The 17,156-nt window shown below is 40.2% G+C and overlaps 1 protein-coding gene across 1 annotated transcript in view; it reads right to left on the bottom strand.

Annotated features, from left to right (window-relative positions):
• Positions 1-3,258: 3,258 nt before the first annotated feature.
• The window catches only part of LOC128643196 (sodium-dependent phosphate transport protein 2C-like), a gene marked incomplete at its 5' end in the record, with an annotated part of 95,814 nt that continues 81,916 nt past the window's right edge, over positions 3,259-17,156 (bottom strand). The window contains one exon of the mRNA XM_053696181.1: positions 3,259-3,765. Within this exon, the coding sequence (XP_053552156.1) occupies positions 3,259-3,765 (507 nt within the window). The remainder of the gene's footprint in view (positions 3,766-17,156) is intronic.

The following is a 17,156-nucleotide window of genomic DNA, read 5'->3' as shown; positions in this document are numbered from 1 at the left end:
TTACAATGTGATTCTCCTTATCTTATTTTCCATTCTGATAAGGTGGTGTTACGTACCAAACCTGGGTTTCTTCCTAAGGTTGTTTCTATCAAAAATATTAATCAGGAAATTGTTGTTCCTTCCTTGTGTCCTAACCCTTCTTCTAAGAAGGTGCGTCTGTTACATAATTTGGATGTAGTCCGTGCCTTGAAGTTCTACTTGCAGGCGACTAAGGATTTTCGTCAAACATCTTAATTTTTGTTGTTTTTGCTGGGAAACGTAGGGGTCAGAAAGCTACGACTACCTCTCTTTCTTTTTGACTGAAGAGTATTATCCGTGGCGCATATGAGACTGCTGGGCAGCAGCCTCCAGAACGAATTACGGCTCATTCTACTAGGGCTGTGGCTTCCTCATGGGCACTTAAAAATGATGCTTCTGTTGAACAGATTTGCAAGGCTGCAACTTGGTCATCTCTTCACACTTTTTCCAAAGTTTCCAAATTTGATACTTTTTCCTCGTCCGAGGCTGTTTTTGGGAGAAAGGTTCTTCAAGCAGTAGTGCCTTCCGTTTAGGTTCCTGTCTTGTCCCTCCCTTTCATTCGTGTCCTATAGCTTTGGTATTGTATCCCATAAGTAAGGATGAAATCTGTGGAATCGTCATATCTTGTAAAAGAAAAGGAAAGTTATGCTTACCTGATAAATTTATTTATTTTACGATATGATGAGTCCACGGCCCACCCTGTCGTTTTTTTTCTAAAGACAGGTTTTTATTTTTGCTAAACTTCAGTCACCTCTGCTCTTTGGCTTTTCCTTTCTCTTCCTAACTTCAGTCGGATGACTGGGTTGGGGGGGAAGAGAGGAGCTATTTATGCAGCTCTGCTGCGGAGCTCTTTGCCTCCTCCTGCTGACCAGGAGGCGATATCCCATAAGTAAGGATGAAATCCGTGGACTCGTCATATCGTAAAAGAAATAAATTTATCAGGTAAGCAAACATTTCCTTTTTCAAATGAATATTGTTTCTGGCCACTGTTAAATGGCTGCGAAGCTCAGCCCACTGATGACATGATGATCTGGACTGCAATATGGCATCCAATCACAAAAGGTTCACTAATTGAATTAAACAGACTGTCAGTGCTATTCAGCAGAGTGCCATGATGTCATTAGTGGGTGGAGCTTGGCAGCCATTTCAAACTGGCCAGAAATCATATTAATTTTAAAATAACTTTTTTACCATTCCTGCTACATGATATAGAAAGGGGTTCAGGAGACTATATGCAGCTTAATCTAAGGTAAGACTTTAAGATGATTAAGGTGTAGACTGTCTCTTTAATGCTTTGTCACCTGACTGTTGTCTCTAACATACATAAAAACTATACTTCACACTCAATAATACAACAAGACTATGTAGTTTTGAAGAGTTTTAATACACCTGTGTTGTGCCTTATTTGTGTGCTGAGATGTTCATAACAATACATATAACATTACAAAAAGTACCACAACTTGCCCTACTGATAAATCCATAATATTTGTGTTTTATGAATAAGAAAGGTTTAACATAGATTAATCAGGAAATGCTCCTTGTTTTTTTCTTTTTAGACAACTATAACATTTATTTTCACTTCTATTCACATAAACACACATCATCTGAAAAATAGTATACTAGCGGGACGTTGAATTAAGATTTTGTCGCCCCCCCCCCCCCCAACACACAGATATTTCTCCTTAACCATTCTTATCCACTTAAACCCAGGGCATGACAAATTCTATAAGCCAGGAAACTAGCTCACCCTCCTTGTTTTTAATATTATTATACAAATATATTACACAGCACCTAACAAATATTTAGCTGGCTACTCAGTTTTACCACTGGCTCCTGTGTTTGATATAACTACATTAAGCCTTGGTTTAATCTGTGCAGGAAAGGGGTTTGTCGCCTTTCATGGCTATTAAGGGATAAACAGTGATTCAACCTGAACATCCTTAAAGGGAGGCGAAACCCAAATTTTTGTTTATAGAGAATAGCATTTACATTTTTTTTTTCCAATTTACTTATATTTTCAAATTTGCACAGTTTTCATGTTATTTTTTGTTGAAGAGATAACTAGATAGGTAGGTAACGTGCACAGGTCTGAAGCACTAAATGACAGGAAATAGTGCTGCCATCCAGTGCTCTTACTTATGTATAAGATTGTTGCAAATCTGCTGCCATATAGTGCTGCAAACACGTGCACACACCTGAACTTACCTTCCTGCTTTTCAACAAAGGATAACAAAAAAAGAAGACATTTTAATGATAGTAGTAAATTGGAAAGTTGTTTAAAATTGTATATTCTATCTGAATTATGAATGAAATATTTTGAGTTTTATGTCCCTTTTAAATCCTGTTTTTACCCCTTAGGTAATATGCAGCGCAGTGCCATCCTGTTTGGCCTAACAGATGGTTAATAGAGAACATCCAGAGTTGAAGTTCAATACATCGGCATTACAATGTAATTGAAGATTTATATTATTTCTTCTTTAGTACTTAAAGGAACATTAAAAACTGAATGCATATTAAATTAATAGTATTGAGGCTATTCCCCGCCTCCTGCTAATCATGGATGTTACCATTTTGAAATGTACTTTTTTTGCATTCCATTGCTGTGTTTGCACATGTACAGTAACTCTTCTTCAGCTACCTGCAGTGCAACCTAAGTTCCAACATGGCGGCGGTCATAATTAGAGGGAGGTGCATGAAATCTATTTAGTGTTTAATTTCTATGTAATTGTAATTAATTTGTTTTAATCTGGCCTTGTGGTTTGACTACCGATTATAGCAGTGTAGGGTTACACAAACAAATTATATTAACCGTCTTCCGTGTTTTCGCAAATATCTTGTATCACGTATGGTATGTTATAGGATAAGATGGTAAGTATTATTCTATCACAGAAAAAGAGAACTCATTCTTATATCCATGCTCTATGCGTGTTTTTATATCCGCCACATTGATGGAGTGAAAGTCTCAATAAAGTCTTTGAAATTTTTGCTGGAGTGCTGGACTTTTCCTTAATTCTTTAAAGTATTATTCTATCTTGTACATATCCCATTGTTCCATGAGGTTCCAACACAATCTGAAAATGCAACTGTTTCCATAAAAAAGTAAAACAAAACATTCTTTATGTAAAAAACTAGACTGAATATTATCAATGTACAAAAAAGTTTTCTTTTATATTAAATACTTGAGGTTAGGGACGTGGGAATAGTGAGAAAGGATTAGGTCCATACAGGTGGAGACCACCCTCATAGTTCTTGGGAATGAATAAATTCAGGATTATCATAGCAGTTTGCTTCTATGGATGTTATGTCCACAGGCAAAAGGTCCTTAGGTTTCTCTTCTGTTTTCTGTTTCGAGCACTTCTTGCAACAGCACCCACAAAATGATTTCAGTAGCTTGTCCCAGGGAGCCAGGGAGTGCAGCCACATGGGAAGGTAATCCCAGTTCCTCAAGAACGATGGTAAATATTGTGGAACTTTGTTCTGTAGAACATTGATTATTATTATGACAATGATAATTAGAAGGATAGGACCACCCACAGCCGCCAGCACTATCCAGCCTGCCATAGAGAGCCCGAAAACCGCCAGCGGCAGGATAAGGAAACTGACAAGAAGGTACAAGATGGCAAACCAACGATACTTGGCTGTGATATCTCCAAACAACTTTGCCACAGGAATGGGAATACGTAGATAGGGTATAACATACCAAAGAACCAATCCAGTAAGGTTGAAGAAAAGGTGGATGAAAGCAACCTGTAAAAGACAATGCAGAAGAAGCGTTAGACACAGAAACAGAGGAGCAGCAGAAAGCAATTTGCAAAATTACTTCTTTATCAAAAGGGTAGCCTATACATGGAATAATCTTCCAATAGATTTGGGGGCATATTTATCAAGCTCCATATGGAGCTTGATGCCCCTTGTTTCCGGCAAGCCTTCAGGCTCACCGGAAACAGAAGTTATGAAGCCAATATATCGATGTGCAGCGGACATGATACGTTACTTCGTATCATGTCCGCTCGCACATTGATAAATATGCCCCTTGGTGTCAACAAAATAAAATTCAGTAATACTTGTGTGTGTACAAAGCTAGCCTAATAGTTTATTTATTCAGCTTTGTGTAAATATTGTCTTATGTCCCTGGGCCTTTAACTTGATTAAATGTGTAACTTGATTTAAAAGTAGAGTTTGCTATATCAATAACATCTTTAAAGAATATATTATTGGTGTTTGAGAAGCAAAGAAGTTTGTTTATCTTTAGTGCATGTGATCTTGGATTTTGAAACACCAGTTCATAGCAAAACATAGGCATTATAGAACTGTTTCTCTTAGGGGCATCCGTTGAGTTTGCAGTACATCTAAGGGTGTATTGTATTTAAACAAACACACTAGCAATTTTGTATGGAGGGAGAAGATAGAACGTGTTAAATGCTAATCATTGTATTTCAGTTATCAATAGATGCATTTTTCCAATATACTTGTGTTAGCAAAAATGCTCCTAATAAAAGCTGTCACTATTTTCATTTACTGTGCATGTGCTTGTGAAGAATATCTATATATGCTCTCTGCAATAGTATTTTAAACAGAGTGTCTGCTCAGAGAGACTGAGGTGGCTTGCTTTGCATGACTCCTTTTACATTATTGAAGGTACTTCTGGTTCTCTAAACAGAACCAATGTTTAAAATGCTAGTGCATGACGTATATTTAGATATGCTTCACAAGCACATGCATACTAATAGCTCTCATTGAAAACAGTGATAACTTTTACTATAATCATTTATGTGAATACAAGTGTATAACAATAAGGATTCTATTCAGATATATATGTATTAATGTGCATTTCAGTTTTGGTAATTGCAGAAATGAAAAGTATTGAAAGGGTATTGAATTATCATAACTGCAATGTGGCGACACTCTGATTTAAAATGTGTTAATGTGACAGGTTGGAGTTAAAGGGACAGTAAAGTCAAAATTAAACTTTCAGGATTTAAAAAGAGAATACAATTTTAAGCAACTTTCCAAATGATTTCTATTATCTGTTTCTCCTGTTAAGTGTAGTCAGTCCACGGGTCATCCATTACTTATGGAATATATCTCTTCCTAACAGGAAACTGCAAGAGAATTACCCAGCAGAGCTGCTATATAGCTCCTCCCCTCACATATCATACTCAGTCATTCTCTTGCAGCCTAACTAAAAAGGAAGCTGTGAGAGATCTGTGGTGTTTTTTAACTTAGTTTATTTCTACAATCAAAAGTTTGTTATTTTTAAATGGCACTGGAGTGTGCTGTTTATTCTCAGGCAGCATTAGAAGAAGAATCTGCCTGGGTTTTTTTCTATGGTCTTAGCAGACGTAACTAAGATCCACTGGCTGTTTCTCATCTGAGGAGTGAGGTAACTTCAGAGAAGGGGAATAGCATGCAGGGCTCCCCTGCAACAAATGAGGTATGTGCAGTAATTTATTTTCTGAGGAATGGAATTGACTGAGAAAATACTGCTGATACCATTGTAAAGTAAGTTCAGCCTTAAATGCAGTGATAGCGACTGGTATCAGGCTGATGTGTGTGTGTGTGTACACTGAATGTATTTTTCTAAGGAATGGAATTGACTCTGAAAATACTGTTAATACTGAAATAATGTATGAGCCTTAACTGCAGTAAAAACGACTGGTAGCAGGCTTATTAATAATAATACATAACTTTCAAATGTATGTTTAAAACGTTTACTGGCTTGTTAATCGTTTTTGTGAGGTACTTGGTGATAAAACTTATTAGGGCATGATTTTTACCACATGGCCATTTTGTTTTCTGCATAGAAACAGTTTCTGAGCTTCCCCACTGTTGTAATATGAGTGGGAGGGGCCTATTTCTTTCATGTAATTAGCAAGAGTCCATGAGCTAGTGACGTATGGGATATACATTCCTACCAGGAGGGGCAAAGTTTCCCAAACCTTAAAATGCCTATAAATACACCCCTCACCACACCCACAATTCAGTTTTACAAACTTTGCCTCCTATGGAGGTGGTGAAGTAAGTTTGTGCTAGATTCTACGTTGATATGCGCTCCGCAGCAGGTTGGAGCCCGGTTTTCCTCTCAGCGTGCAGTGAATGTCAGAGGGATGTGAGGAGAGTATTGCCTATTTTGAATGCAGTGATCTCCTTCTACGGGGTCTATTTCATAGGTTCTCTGTTATCGGTCGTAGAGATTCATCTCTTACCTCCCTTTTCAGATCGACGATATACTCTTTTATATATACCATTACCTCTGCTGATTTTCGTTTCAGTACTGGTTTGGCTTTCTACAAACATGTAGATGAGTGTCCTGGGGTAAGTAAGTCTTATTTTCTGTGACACTCTAAGCTATGGTTGGGCACTTTGTTTATAAAGTTCTAAATATATGTATTCAAACATTTATTTGCCTTGACTCAGGATGTTCAACATTCCTTATTTTCAGACAGTCAGTTTCATATTTGGGATAATGCACTTGAATCAATTATTTTTCTTACCTTAAAAATTTGACTTTTTTTTCCCTGTGGGCTGTTAGGCTCGCGGGGGCTGAAAATGCTTCATTTTATTGCGTCATTCTTGGCGCGGACTTTTTTGGCACAAAAAATCTTTTCTGTTTCCGGCGTCATACGTGTCGCCGGAAGTTGCGTCATTTTTGACGTTCTTTTGCGCCAAAGATGTCGGCGTTCCGGACGTGGCGTAATTTTTGGCGCCAAAAAGCATTTAGGCGCCAAATAATGTGGGCGTCTTATTTGGCGCTAAAAAATATGGGCGTCGCTTTTGTCTCCACATTATTTAAGTTCATTTTTTCTTTGCTTCTGGTTGCTAGAAGCTTGTTCATTGGCATTTTTTCCCATTCCTGAAACTGTCATTTAAGGAATTTGATCAATTTTGCTTTATATGTTGTTTTTTCTCTTACATATTGCAAGATGTCTCACGTTGCATCTGAGTCAGAACATACTTCAGGAAAATCGCTGTCTGGTGCTGGAACTACCACAGCTAAGTGTATCTGCTGTAAACTTTTGGTAGCTATTCCTCCAGCTGTTGTTTGTATTAATTGTCATGACAAACTTGTTAATGCAGATAATATTTCCTTTAGTAATGTACCATTACCTGTTGCAGTTCCATCAACATCTAATGTTCAGAATGTTCCTGATAACATAAGAGATTTTGTTTCTGAATCCATCAAGAAGGCTATGTCTGTTATTCCTCCTTCTAGTAAACATAAAAAATCTTTTAAAACTTCTCTTTATACAGATGAATTTTTAAATGAACATCATCATTCTGATTCTGATGACTCTTCTGGTTCAGAGGATTCTGTCTCAGAGATTGATGCTGATAAATCTTCATATTTATTTAAAATGGAATTTATTCGTTCTTTACTTAAAGAAGTACTAATTGCTTTAGAAATTGAGGATTCTGGTCCTCTTGATACTAATTCTAAACGTTTAGATAAGGTCTTTAAATCTCCTGTGGTTATTCCAGAAGTTTTTCCTGTTCCTAGTGCTATTTCTGAAGTAATTTCCAGAGAATGGGATAAATTGGGTAATTCATTTACTCCTTCTAAACGTTTTAAGCAATTATATCCTGTGCCGTCTGACAGATTAGAATTTTGGGACAAAATCCCTAAGGTTGATGGGGCTATTTCTACCCTTGCTAAACGTACTACTATTCCTACGTCAGATGGTACTTCCTTTAAGGATCCTTTAGATAGGAAAATTGAATCCTTTCTAAGAAAAGCTTATCTGTGTTCAGGTAATCTTCTTAGACCTGCTATATCATTGGCTGATGTTGCTGCAGCTTCAACTTTTTGGTTGGAAACTTTAGCGCAACAAGTAACAGATCATGATTCTCATAATATTATTATTCTTCTTCAACATGCTAATAATTTTATCTGTGATGCCATTTTTGATATTATCAGAGTTGATATCAGGTTTATGTCTCTAGCTATTTTAGCTAGAAGAGCTTTATGGCTTAAAACTTGGAATGCTGATATGTCTTCTAAATCGACTCTACTTTCCATTTCTTTCCAGGGTAACAAATTATTTGGTTCTCAGTTGGATTCTATTATCTCAACTGTTACTGGTGGGAAAGGAACTTTTTTACCACAGGATAAAAAATCTAAGGGTAAAAACAGGGCTAATAATCGTTTTCGTTCCTTTCGTTTCAACAAGGAACAAAAGCCTGATCCTTCATCCTCAGGAGCAGTTTCAGTTTGGAAACCATCTCCAGTCTGGAATAAATCCAAGCCTTCTAGAAAAGCAAAGCCAGCTTCTAAGTCCACATGAAGGTGCGGCCCTCATTCCAGCTCAGCTGGTAGGGGGCAGGTTACGTTTTTTCAAAAACATTTGGATCAAATCTGTTCACAATCTTTGGATTCAGAACATTGTTTCAGAAGGGTACAGAATTGGTTTCAAGATAAGACCTCCTGTAAAGAGATGTTTTCTTTCCCGTGTCCCAGTAAATCCAGTGAAAGCTCAAGCATTTCTGAAATGTGTTTCAGATCTAGAGTTGGCTGGAGTAATTATGCCAGTTCCAGTTCTGGAACAGGGACTGGGGTTTTATTCGAATCTCTTCATTGTACCAAAGAAGGAGAATTCCTTCAGACCTGTTCTGGATCTAAAAATATTGAATCGTTATGTAAGGATACCAACGTTCAAAATGGTAACTGTAAGGACTATCTTGCCTTTTGTTCAACAAGGGCATTATATGTCCACAATAGATTTACAGGATGCATATCTGCATATTCCGATTCATCCAGATCATTATCAGTTCCTGAGATTCTCTTTTCTGGACAAGCATTACCAGTTTGTGGCTCTACCGTTTGGCCTAGCTACAGCTCCAAGAATTTTTACAAAGGTTCTCGGTGCCCTTCTGTCTGTAATCAGAGAACAGGGTATTGTGGTATTTCCTTATTTGGACGATATCTTGGTACTTGCTCAGTCTTTACATTTAGCAGAATCTCATACAAATCGACTTGTGTTGTTTCTTCAAGATCATGGTTGGAGGATCAATTCACTAAAAAGTTCATTGACTCCTCAGACAAGGGTAACCTTTCTGGGTTTCCAGATAGATTCAGTGTCCATGACTCTGTCTTTGACAGACAAGAGACGTCTAAAATTGATTTTAGCTTGTCGAAACCTTCAGTCACAATCATTCCCTTCGGTAGCCTTATGCATGGAAATTCTAGGTCTTATGACTGCTGCATCGGACGCGATCCCCTTTGCTCGTTTTCACATGCGACCTCTTCAGCTCTGTATGCTGAATCAATGGTGCAGGGATTACACAAAGATATCTCAATTAATATCTTTAAAACCGATTGTACGACATTCTCTAACGTGGTGGACAGATCACCATCGTTTAATTCAGGGGGCTTCTTTTGTTCTTCCGACCTGGACTGTAATTTCAACAGATGCAAGTCTTAAAGGTTGGGGAGCTGTGTGGGGATCTCTGACGGCACAAGGAGTTTGGGAATCTCAGGAGGTGAGATTACCGATCAATATTTTGGAACTCTGTGCAATTTTCAGAGCTCTTCAGTCTTGGCCTCTTCTGAAGAGAGAATCGTTCATTTGTTTTCAGACAGACAATGTCACAACTGTGGCATACATCAATCATCAAGGAGGGACTCACAGTCCTCTGGCTATGAAAGAAGTATCTCGAATTTTGGTTTGGGCGGAATCCAGCTCCTGTCTAATCTCTGCGGTTCATATCCCAGGTATAGACAATTGGGAAGCGGATTATCTCAGTCGCCAAACGTTGCATCCGGGCGAATGGTCTCTTCACCCAGAGGTATTTCTTCAGATTGTTCAAATGTGGGGGCTTCCAGAAATAGATCTGATGGCGTCTCATCTAAACAAGAAACTTCCCAGGTATCTGTCCAGATTCCGGGATCCTCAGGCGGAAGCAGTGGATACATTATCACTTCCTTGGAAGTATCATCTTGCCTATATCTTTCCGCCTCTAGTTCTTCTTCCAAGAGTAATCTCCAAGATTCTGAAGGAATGCTCGTTAGTTCTGCTGGTAGCTCCGGCATGGCCTCACAGGTTTTGGTATGCGGATCTTGTCCGGATGGCCTCTTGCCATCCGTGGACTCTTCCGCTAAGACCAGACCTTCTGTCGCAAGGTCCTTTTTTCCATCAGGATCTCAAATCCTTAAATTTAAAGGTATGGAGATTGAACGCTTGATTCTTGGTCAAAGAGGTCTCTCTGACTCTGTGATTAATACTATGTTACAGGCTCGTAAATCTGTATCTAGAGAGATATATTATAGAGTCTGGAAGACTTATATTTCTTGGTGTCTTTCTCATCATTTTTCTTGGCATTCTTTTAGAATTCCGAGAATTTTACAGTTTCTTCAGGATGGTTTAGATAAAGGTTTATCCGCAAGTTCTTTGAAAGGACAAATCTCTGCTCTTTCTGTTCTTTTTCACAGAAAGATTGCTAATCTTCCTGATATTCATTGTTTTGTACAAGCTTTGGTTCGTATAAAACCTGTCATTAAGTCAATTTCTCCTCCTTGGAGTTTGAATTTGGTTCTGGGGGCTCTTCAAGCTCCTCCTTTTGAACCCATGCATTCATTGGACATTAAATTACTTTCTTGGAAAGTTTTGTTCCTTTTGGCGATCTCTTCTGCCAGAAGAGTCTCTGAATTATCTGCTCTTTCTTGTGAGTCTCCTTTTCTGATTTTTCATCAGGATAAGGCGGTGTTGCGAACTTCTTTTGAATTTTTACCTAAGGTTGTGAATTCTAACAACATTAGTAGAGAAGACTTCCGGTTGGGAGGAGCGTGAGACAAGACACGCGCGCTCTGAGCTCTGTGTACCGAGCTACAACTTTACATCTCCCCAGCTCATAGCTTCTATTGGCGGTCTGATACGATAAGAGCGCCCTGGAAGGAAAAGCTTTGGCGGAGCAGATAGGAGGTCCTATTTCACCACCACGGTCGGATGGTACCGACAATAGCCATACTGTCCTGAGAGCCAAACACATCTGAGCCGGTCTCACAGGGGAGACACGCGACATGCAGCAAGGCTAAAGCAGATACCATTAGGAGCTGATCCTCTGCTGAGAGCAGATTACAGCAGGGAGCTGGTGCTCCAGAAGAGCGCCGAAAGTCGGCAAAGCTGCAGGGAGCGACACGCTGCGGTGACTGAGGCGGGCTGGCTCGGGAGGTATCCTGAGCAGGCCGGTCCCTACGCTAACGGCAAGTGTGTTCCTGAGAAGCAACGGCTGATAGCTAAAGCTGGAGAAAGAGCTCCCGAGTGGAAAACTGCAAGTATAAGCCTGTGCACGGCGCATAACTTTCTATTTCTCTGTGCTAATGGGGTCAGAGGAGGTAGTTTGATACCGGTATGAGAGAACTTGGAACTATCATGATAAACCTGCCTCGACAAAAGTTAAAGAGCCTGTTTTCTAAAAGGGTTAAAAAAGTTTTAAAAAAAAGCCATATTGGAAAAAGGGGAAAAAAAAGAAAGACAATTATTTGTTTGTTGTCCTCAAGTAACCTTAAGTAAGACGTATAGACTATAAGTGGAAAATAACCTGGGTACACATTGTTGGTGGCAGAGCAACCTGCTAAGCTATTTGGCCTGTAAGACATCACTGGTAGGCCCACATAATAAGCTGGAGTGGTCGTGTTCATTTTTTGTTTGAAGACAAGTACTTGAGCTGGACATTTGTCTGTGGATACATCCACCAGAAGGATATTCTAAGTATACCATTGATAAAGTTTCTTTTTTTTCAGGCAAATATGTAAATTTGAGTTAAGTGTCTCCTTTCTTTAAGGTTTACTATCCAAACCCCATTGCAATCTATATACAAGCAATGTTTTTACAAATGGCCAGGATATAATCTTGTTGAATATTGTGGGTTAAGGCATTGCTGAATTTTCATTTGGATAACTTACTATATGAAACCTGAATGTATATTCAAGAAATTAGGTATATGTATAAATACACAGTGGAATGGTAAGGTAAAGGGGTGACATTGAAAGGAGACAGGTAAAGGTCTAGAAAGGTTTTCTGTCCCCACAAACTTTCTAAAAGACACATAAGCTTTTGTGAAAAGTTTCTATACACAATTTTTGGTGGCTTTAACGGAATACATTCTGCAGAATAATAGCTCCCTGAATATAGGAGTGAGTAAACTGTATACTAAAAGCAACAGAAATAAATAATAAAAGGCCTGAAATTTGAACAGAAATTAACAGAAGCTAGAGACTATAAGCCAACTTCAGGTATCTGAGGTCAAAAAGTAATTTCTTTCATGTAATTAGCAAGAGTCCATGAGCTAGTGACGTATGGGATATACATTCCTACCAGGAGGGGCAAAGTTTCCCAAACCTCAAAATGCCTATAAATACACCCCTCACCACACCCACAATTCAGTTTTACAAACTTTGCCTCCTATGGAGGTGGTGAAGTAAGTTTGTGCTAGATTCTACGTTGATATGCACTCCGCAGCAAGTTGGAGCCCGGTTTTCCTCTCAGCGTGCAGTGAATGTCAGAGGGATGTGAGGAGAGTATTGCCTATTTGAATACAGTGATCTCCTTCTACGGGGTCTATTTCATAGGTTCTCTGTTATCGGTCGTAGAGATTCATCTCTTACCTCCCTTTTCAGATCGACGATATACTCTTATTTATATACCATTACCTCTGCTGATTCTCGTTTCAGTACTGGTTTGGCTTTCTACAAACATGTAGAGGAGTGTCCTGGGGTAAGTAAATCTTATTTTCTGTGACACTCTAAGCTATGGTTGGGCACTTTGTTTATAAAGTTCTAAATATATGTATTCAAACATTTATTTGCCTTGACTCAGAATGTTCAACATTCCTTATTTTCAGACAGTCAGTTTCATATTTGGGATAATGCATTTGAATCAAACATTTTTTCTTACCTTAAAAATTTGACTCTTTTTTCCCTGTGGGCTGTTAGGCTCGCGGGGGCTGAAAATGCTTCATTTCTCCAACATTGGTGTGTCCGGTCCACGGCGTCATCCATTACTTGTGGGATATTCTCCTCCCCTACAGGGAAAGGCAAGGAGAGCACACAGCAGAGCTGTCCATATAGCTCCCCCTCTAGCTCCGCCCCCCAGTCATTCTCCTTGCCGCTCTGAACAAGTAGCATCTCCTCGGGGATGGTGAGGAGTTTGTGGTGTTAGTTGTAGTTTTTTATATCTTCTATCAAGAGTTTGTTATTTTAAAATAGTGCTGGCTTGTACTATTTACTCTACAACAGAAAAGTGATGAAGATTTCTGTTAAGAGGAATATGATTTTAGCACAAGTAACTAGAATCCATTGCTGTTACCACACAGGACTGTTGAAACCAGAGAACTTCAGTTGGGGGTAACAGTTTGCAGACTCATCTGCTTCAGGTATGACTAGTCTCCTTCTAACAACACAGGCTAATGCTAGATGACAGTCATTTTTCCCCTCAGGGAAAATGGTAAGCCATTTTTCTTTCACCTCAGCAAAAAAGATAACAGGCTTCCCCTTTTTGATTTTTATGCTGGTAGACACTGTTAGGGGCAAAATCGATTGGTTTTTATTACAATATCATGGTATTTGAACTGTTTTATAAGCTCATATACACTTGGGAACGTTTTTTTATTGATCTGGCATGTTTTAGACACCTAAATCTAGTCAGGAAGGCCCCTTCACTCTAGTGTGCTGAGGGAGGAAGCCTCATTTTGGTGCTTCAGCTGTGCAGTTGATTTCAAGGCAGTGCATGCAGTTTTCATGTGAGAGGGTCCTGTGACTCAGAAAGTGACTCCAGAAGGCTTATTTCTGTGGATGATTGACCCCTAAGGAAGGTAAAATGCTGCAGCAATACTGTAGCAGGGATTGTAGTGTATAAAAACGGTTAAATCCAACAATTAGCTCTGGTTTGCTTGTTTTAAGAGCTAGAGTCTCCATATTTGCTGTGCAATACTTTCTAAGCATTAAGACACTGGGGTCCAAATTTCATAAAAATCGGATATTGCCTTCATAGTTTTTTGAACATTCAGAAATAAACTGTGTAATTTTATTATTTAAAGAGACAGTAACGTTTTTGTTTAAAATCGTTTTTATTGCATTGTTTGCCTGCCTAAATCTGTATAACATGTCTATGCCATCAGATAACCTATGTTCTGTGTGTGTAGAGACAAATGTGTTCCCCCTTTGAGTGTTTGTGATAATTGTGCCATAGCGTCCAAACAAAATAAGGACAGCTCTGTTAGATTTCATAATGTTGCCCAAGATAATTTATCTAATGAAGGTAGTGAGGATAATTCTACATCCTCTCCTTCTGTGTCTACACCAGCTTTGCCCGCGCAGGCGACACCTAGCGCGCCAGTGCTTATTTCTATGCAACAATTAACAGCAGTAGTGGATAATTCTATAGCAAATCTTTTATCCAAACTGCCAGCATTTCAGAGAAAGCGTGATTGTTCAGTTTTAAATACAGATAAAAAAAGGATGAACAATCAGACGCTGACGATGCCTTATCTATTTTACCCTCACATCAATCGGAATTGGCTGTGAGGGAAGGGCTGTCTGAGGGTGAAATTTCAGACTCAGGAAAAATTTCTCAACAGGCAGATCCTGATATAGTAGCATTTAAATTTAAGCTAGAACATCTCCGCGCTTTGCTTAAGGAGGTATTAGCTACTCTGGATGACTGTGATTCTGTAGTAGTACCAGAGAAGTTGTGCAAATTGGACACATTTTTAGAGGTCCCAGTGCACGAAGACGCTTTTCCAATACCCAAGAGGGTAGCGAGCATAGTGGATAAGGAGTGGGAGAAGCCAGGTGTACCCTTTGCCCCACCTCCTATATTTAAGAAAATGTTTCCCATAGTAGACCCTAGAAGGGACACATGGCAGACGGTCCCGAAGGTTGAGGGAGCTGTTTCAACACTAGCGAAGCGCACAACTATTCCTATAGAGGACAGCTGCGCTTTCAAAGATCCTATGGATAAAAATTGGAAGGATTGCTTAAAAAGATTTTTGTTCAACAAGGGTTCATCCTTCAACCAGCTACGTGTGTTATTACTGTCACTTCAGCGGCGTCCTTTTGGTTCGAGGAACTAGAAAGGTCGCTCCAGAAAGAGACTTCCTATGAAGAAGTCATGGACAGAATTCACGCATTAAAGTTAGCTAATTCCTTTATATTGGATGCCGCTTTTCAAATAACGAAATTGGCGGCGAAAAACTCAGGTTTTGCTACAGTAGCGCGGAGGGCGCTTTGGCTAAAATCCTGGTCGGCAGATGTGTCGTCCAAGACTAAGTTACTTAATATTCTTTTCAAGGGTAAGACCCCTTTTGGGCCGGAATTGAAGGAAATTATTTCAGACATCACTGGGGGTAAGGGCCATGCCCTCCCACAGGATAGGCCTTTTAAGGCTAAGAACAAGTCTAATTTTCGTTCCTTTCACAATTTCAGGAACGGACTGGCTAATAACTCCACTGCCGCTAGACAAGAAGGTAACGCGGCCCAGCCCAAACCCGCTTGGAAGCCCATGCAAGGCTGGAACAAGGGTAAACCTGCTGCTGCTACCAAGACAGCATGAAGGGGTAGCCCCCGATCCGGGACCGGATCTGGTAGGGGGCAGACTATCTCTCTTCGCTCAGGCTTGGGCAAGAGATGTTCCGGATCCCTGGGTACTAGAGATAGTCTCCAAGGGATACCTACTAGAGTTCAAGGGACTTCCTCCAAAGGGAAGATTCCACCTGTCTCACTTGTCTTCAGACCAGATAAAGAAACAGGCATTCTTACATTGTATAAGAGACCTATCAAAGATGGGAGTGATAAACCCAGTCCCCTCCGGGGAACAAGGTCTAGGTTTTTACTCAAACCTGTTTGTGGTTCCCAAAAAAGATGGAACTTTCAGGCCAATCCTGGATTTAAAGATATTAAACAATTTCCTCAGAGTTCCATCCTTCACGTGGCTCTTCCATTCTGTTTAGCCACCGCTCCCAGAATTTTCTCAAAGGTGCTAGGGTCCCTTCTAGCGGTCCTAAGGCCGAGGGGCATCGCTGTAGCACCTTATCTAGACGACATCCTAATCCAAGCGTCGTCTCTTTCCAAAGCGAGGGCCCACACAGACATTGTGTTGGCTTTTCTCAGATCTCACGGGTGGAAGGTGAACATAGAAAAGAGTTCACTGTCACCGTCCACAAGGGTTCCGTTTCTGGGAACAATAATAGATTCTATGGAAATGAAGATCTTCCTGACAGAAGTCAGAAAGTTAAAGCTTCTAAACGCTTGTCGAGTTCTTCATTCTATTCCTCAACCCTCCATAGCTCGGTGCATGGAAGTAATAGGATTAATGGTCGCAGCAATGGACGTGGTTCCTTTTGCTCGAATTCATCTAAGACCATTACAGCTGTGCATGCTCAATCAGTGGAATGGGGACTATACAGACTTGTCTCCCCAAATTCAAGTAGACCAGGTAACCAGGGACTCACTTCTCTGGTGGTTGACCCAGGATCACCTGTCTCAGGGAATGAGTTTCCGCAGACCGGAGTGGGTCATTGTCACGACCGACGCCAGCCTCTTGGGGTGGGGCGCGGTCTGGGATTCCCTGAAAGCTCAGGGCCTATGGTCTCGGGAAGAGTCGCTTCTCCCGATAAACATTTTGGAACTAAGAGCAATATTCAATGCGCTCCTGGCTTGACCTCAGCTAGCGAAAGCCAGGTTCATAAGATTTCAGTCGGACAACATAACGACTGTTGCGTACATCAATCATCAGGGGGGAACAAAGAGTTCCCTAGCGATGAAGGAAGTAACCAAGATCATCCAATGGGCAGAGAATCACTCCTGACATCTATCTGCTATTCACATCCCAAGAGTAGACAACTGGGAGGCGGACTATTTGAGTCGTCAGACTTTCCATCTGGGGGAGTGGGAACTCCACCCGGAGGTCTTTGCTCAGTTAACCCAATTATGGGGCATTCCAGACATGGATCTAATGGCGTCCCGTCAGAACTTCAAGATTCCTTGTTACGGGTCCAGATCCAGGGATCCCAAGGCGACTCTAGTGGATGCATTAGTGGCGCCTTGGTCGTTCAACCTAGCATATGTGTTTCCACCGTTTCCTCTCCTTCCCAGGCTCATAGCCAGGATCAAACAGGAGAAGGCCTCAGTGATTCTGATAGCTCCT

Source organism: Bombina bombina, chromosome 12 (genome assembly GCF_027579735.1).
Source record: "Bombina bombina isolate aBomBom1 chromosome 12, aBomBom1.pri, whole genome shotgun sequence".
In the NCBI taxonomy this organism is placed as follows: Eukaryota; Metazoa; Chordata; class Amphibia; order Anura; family Bombinatoridae; genus Bombina; species Bombina bombina.
Note: the sequence above shows the minus strand (reverse complement) of the source record. Positions and strands in the feature narration are given on the sequence as shown.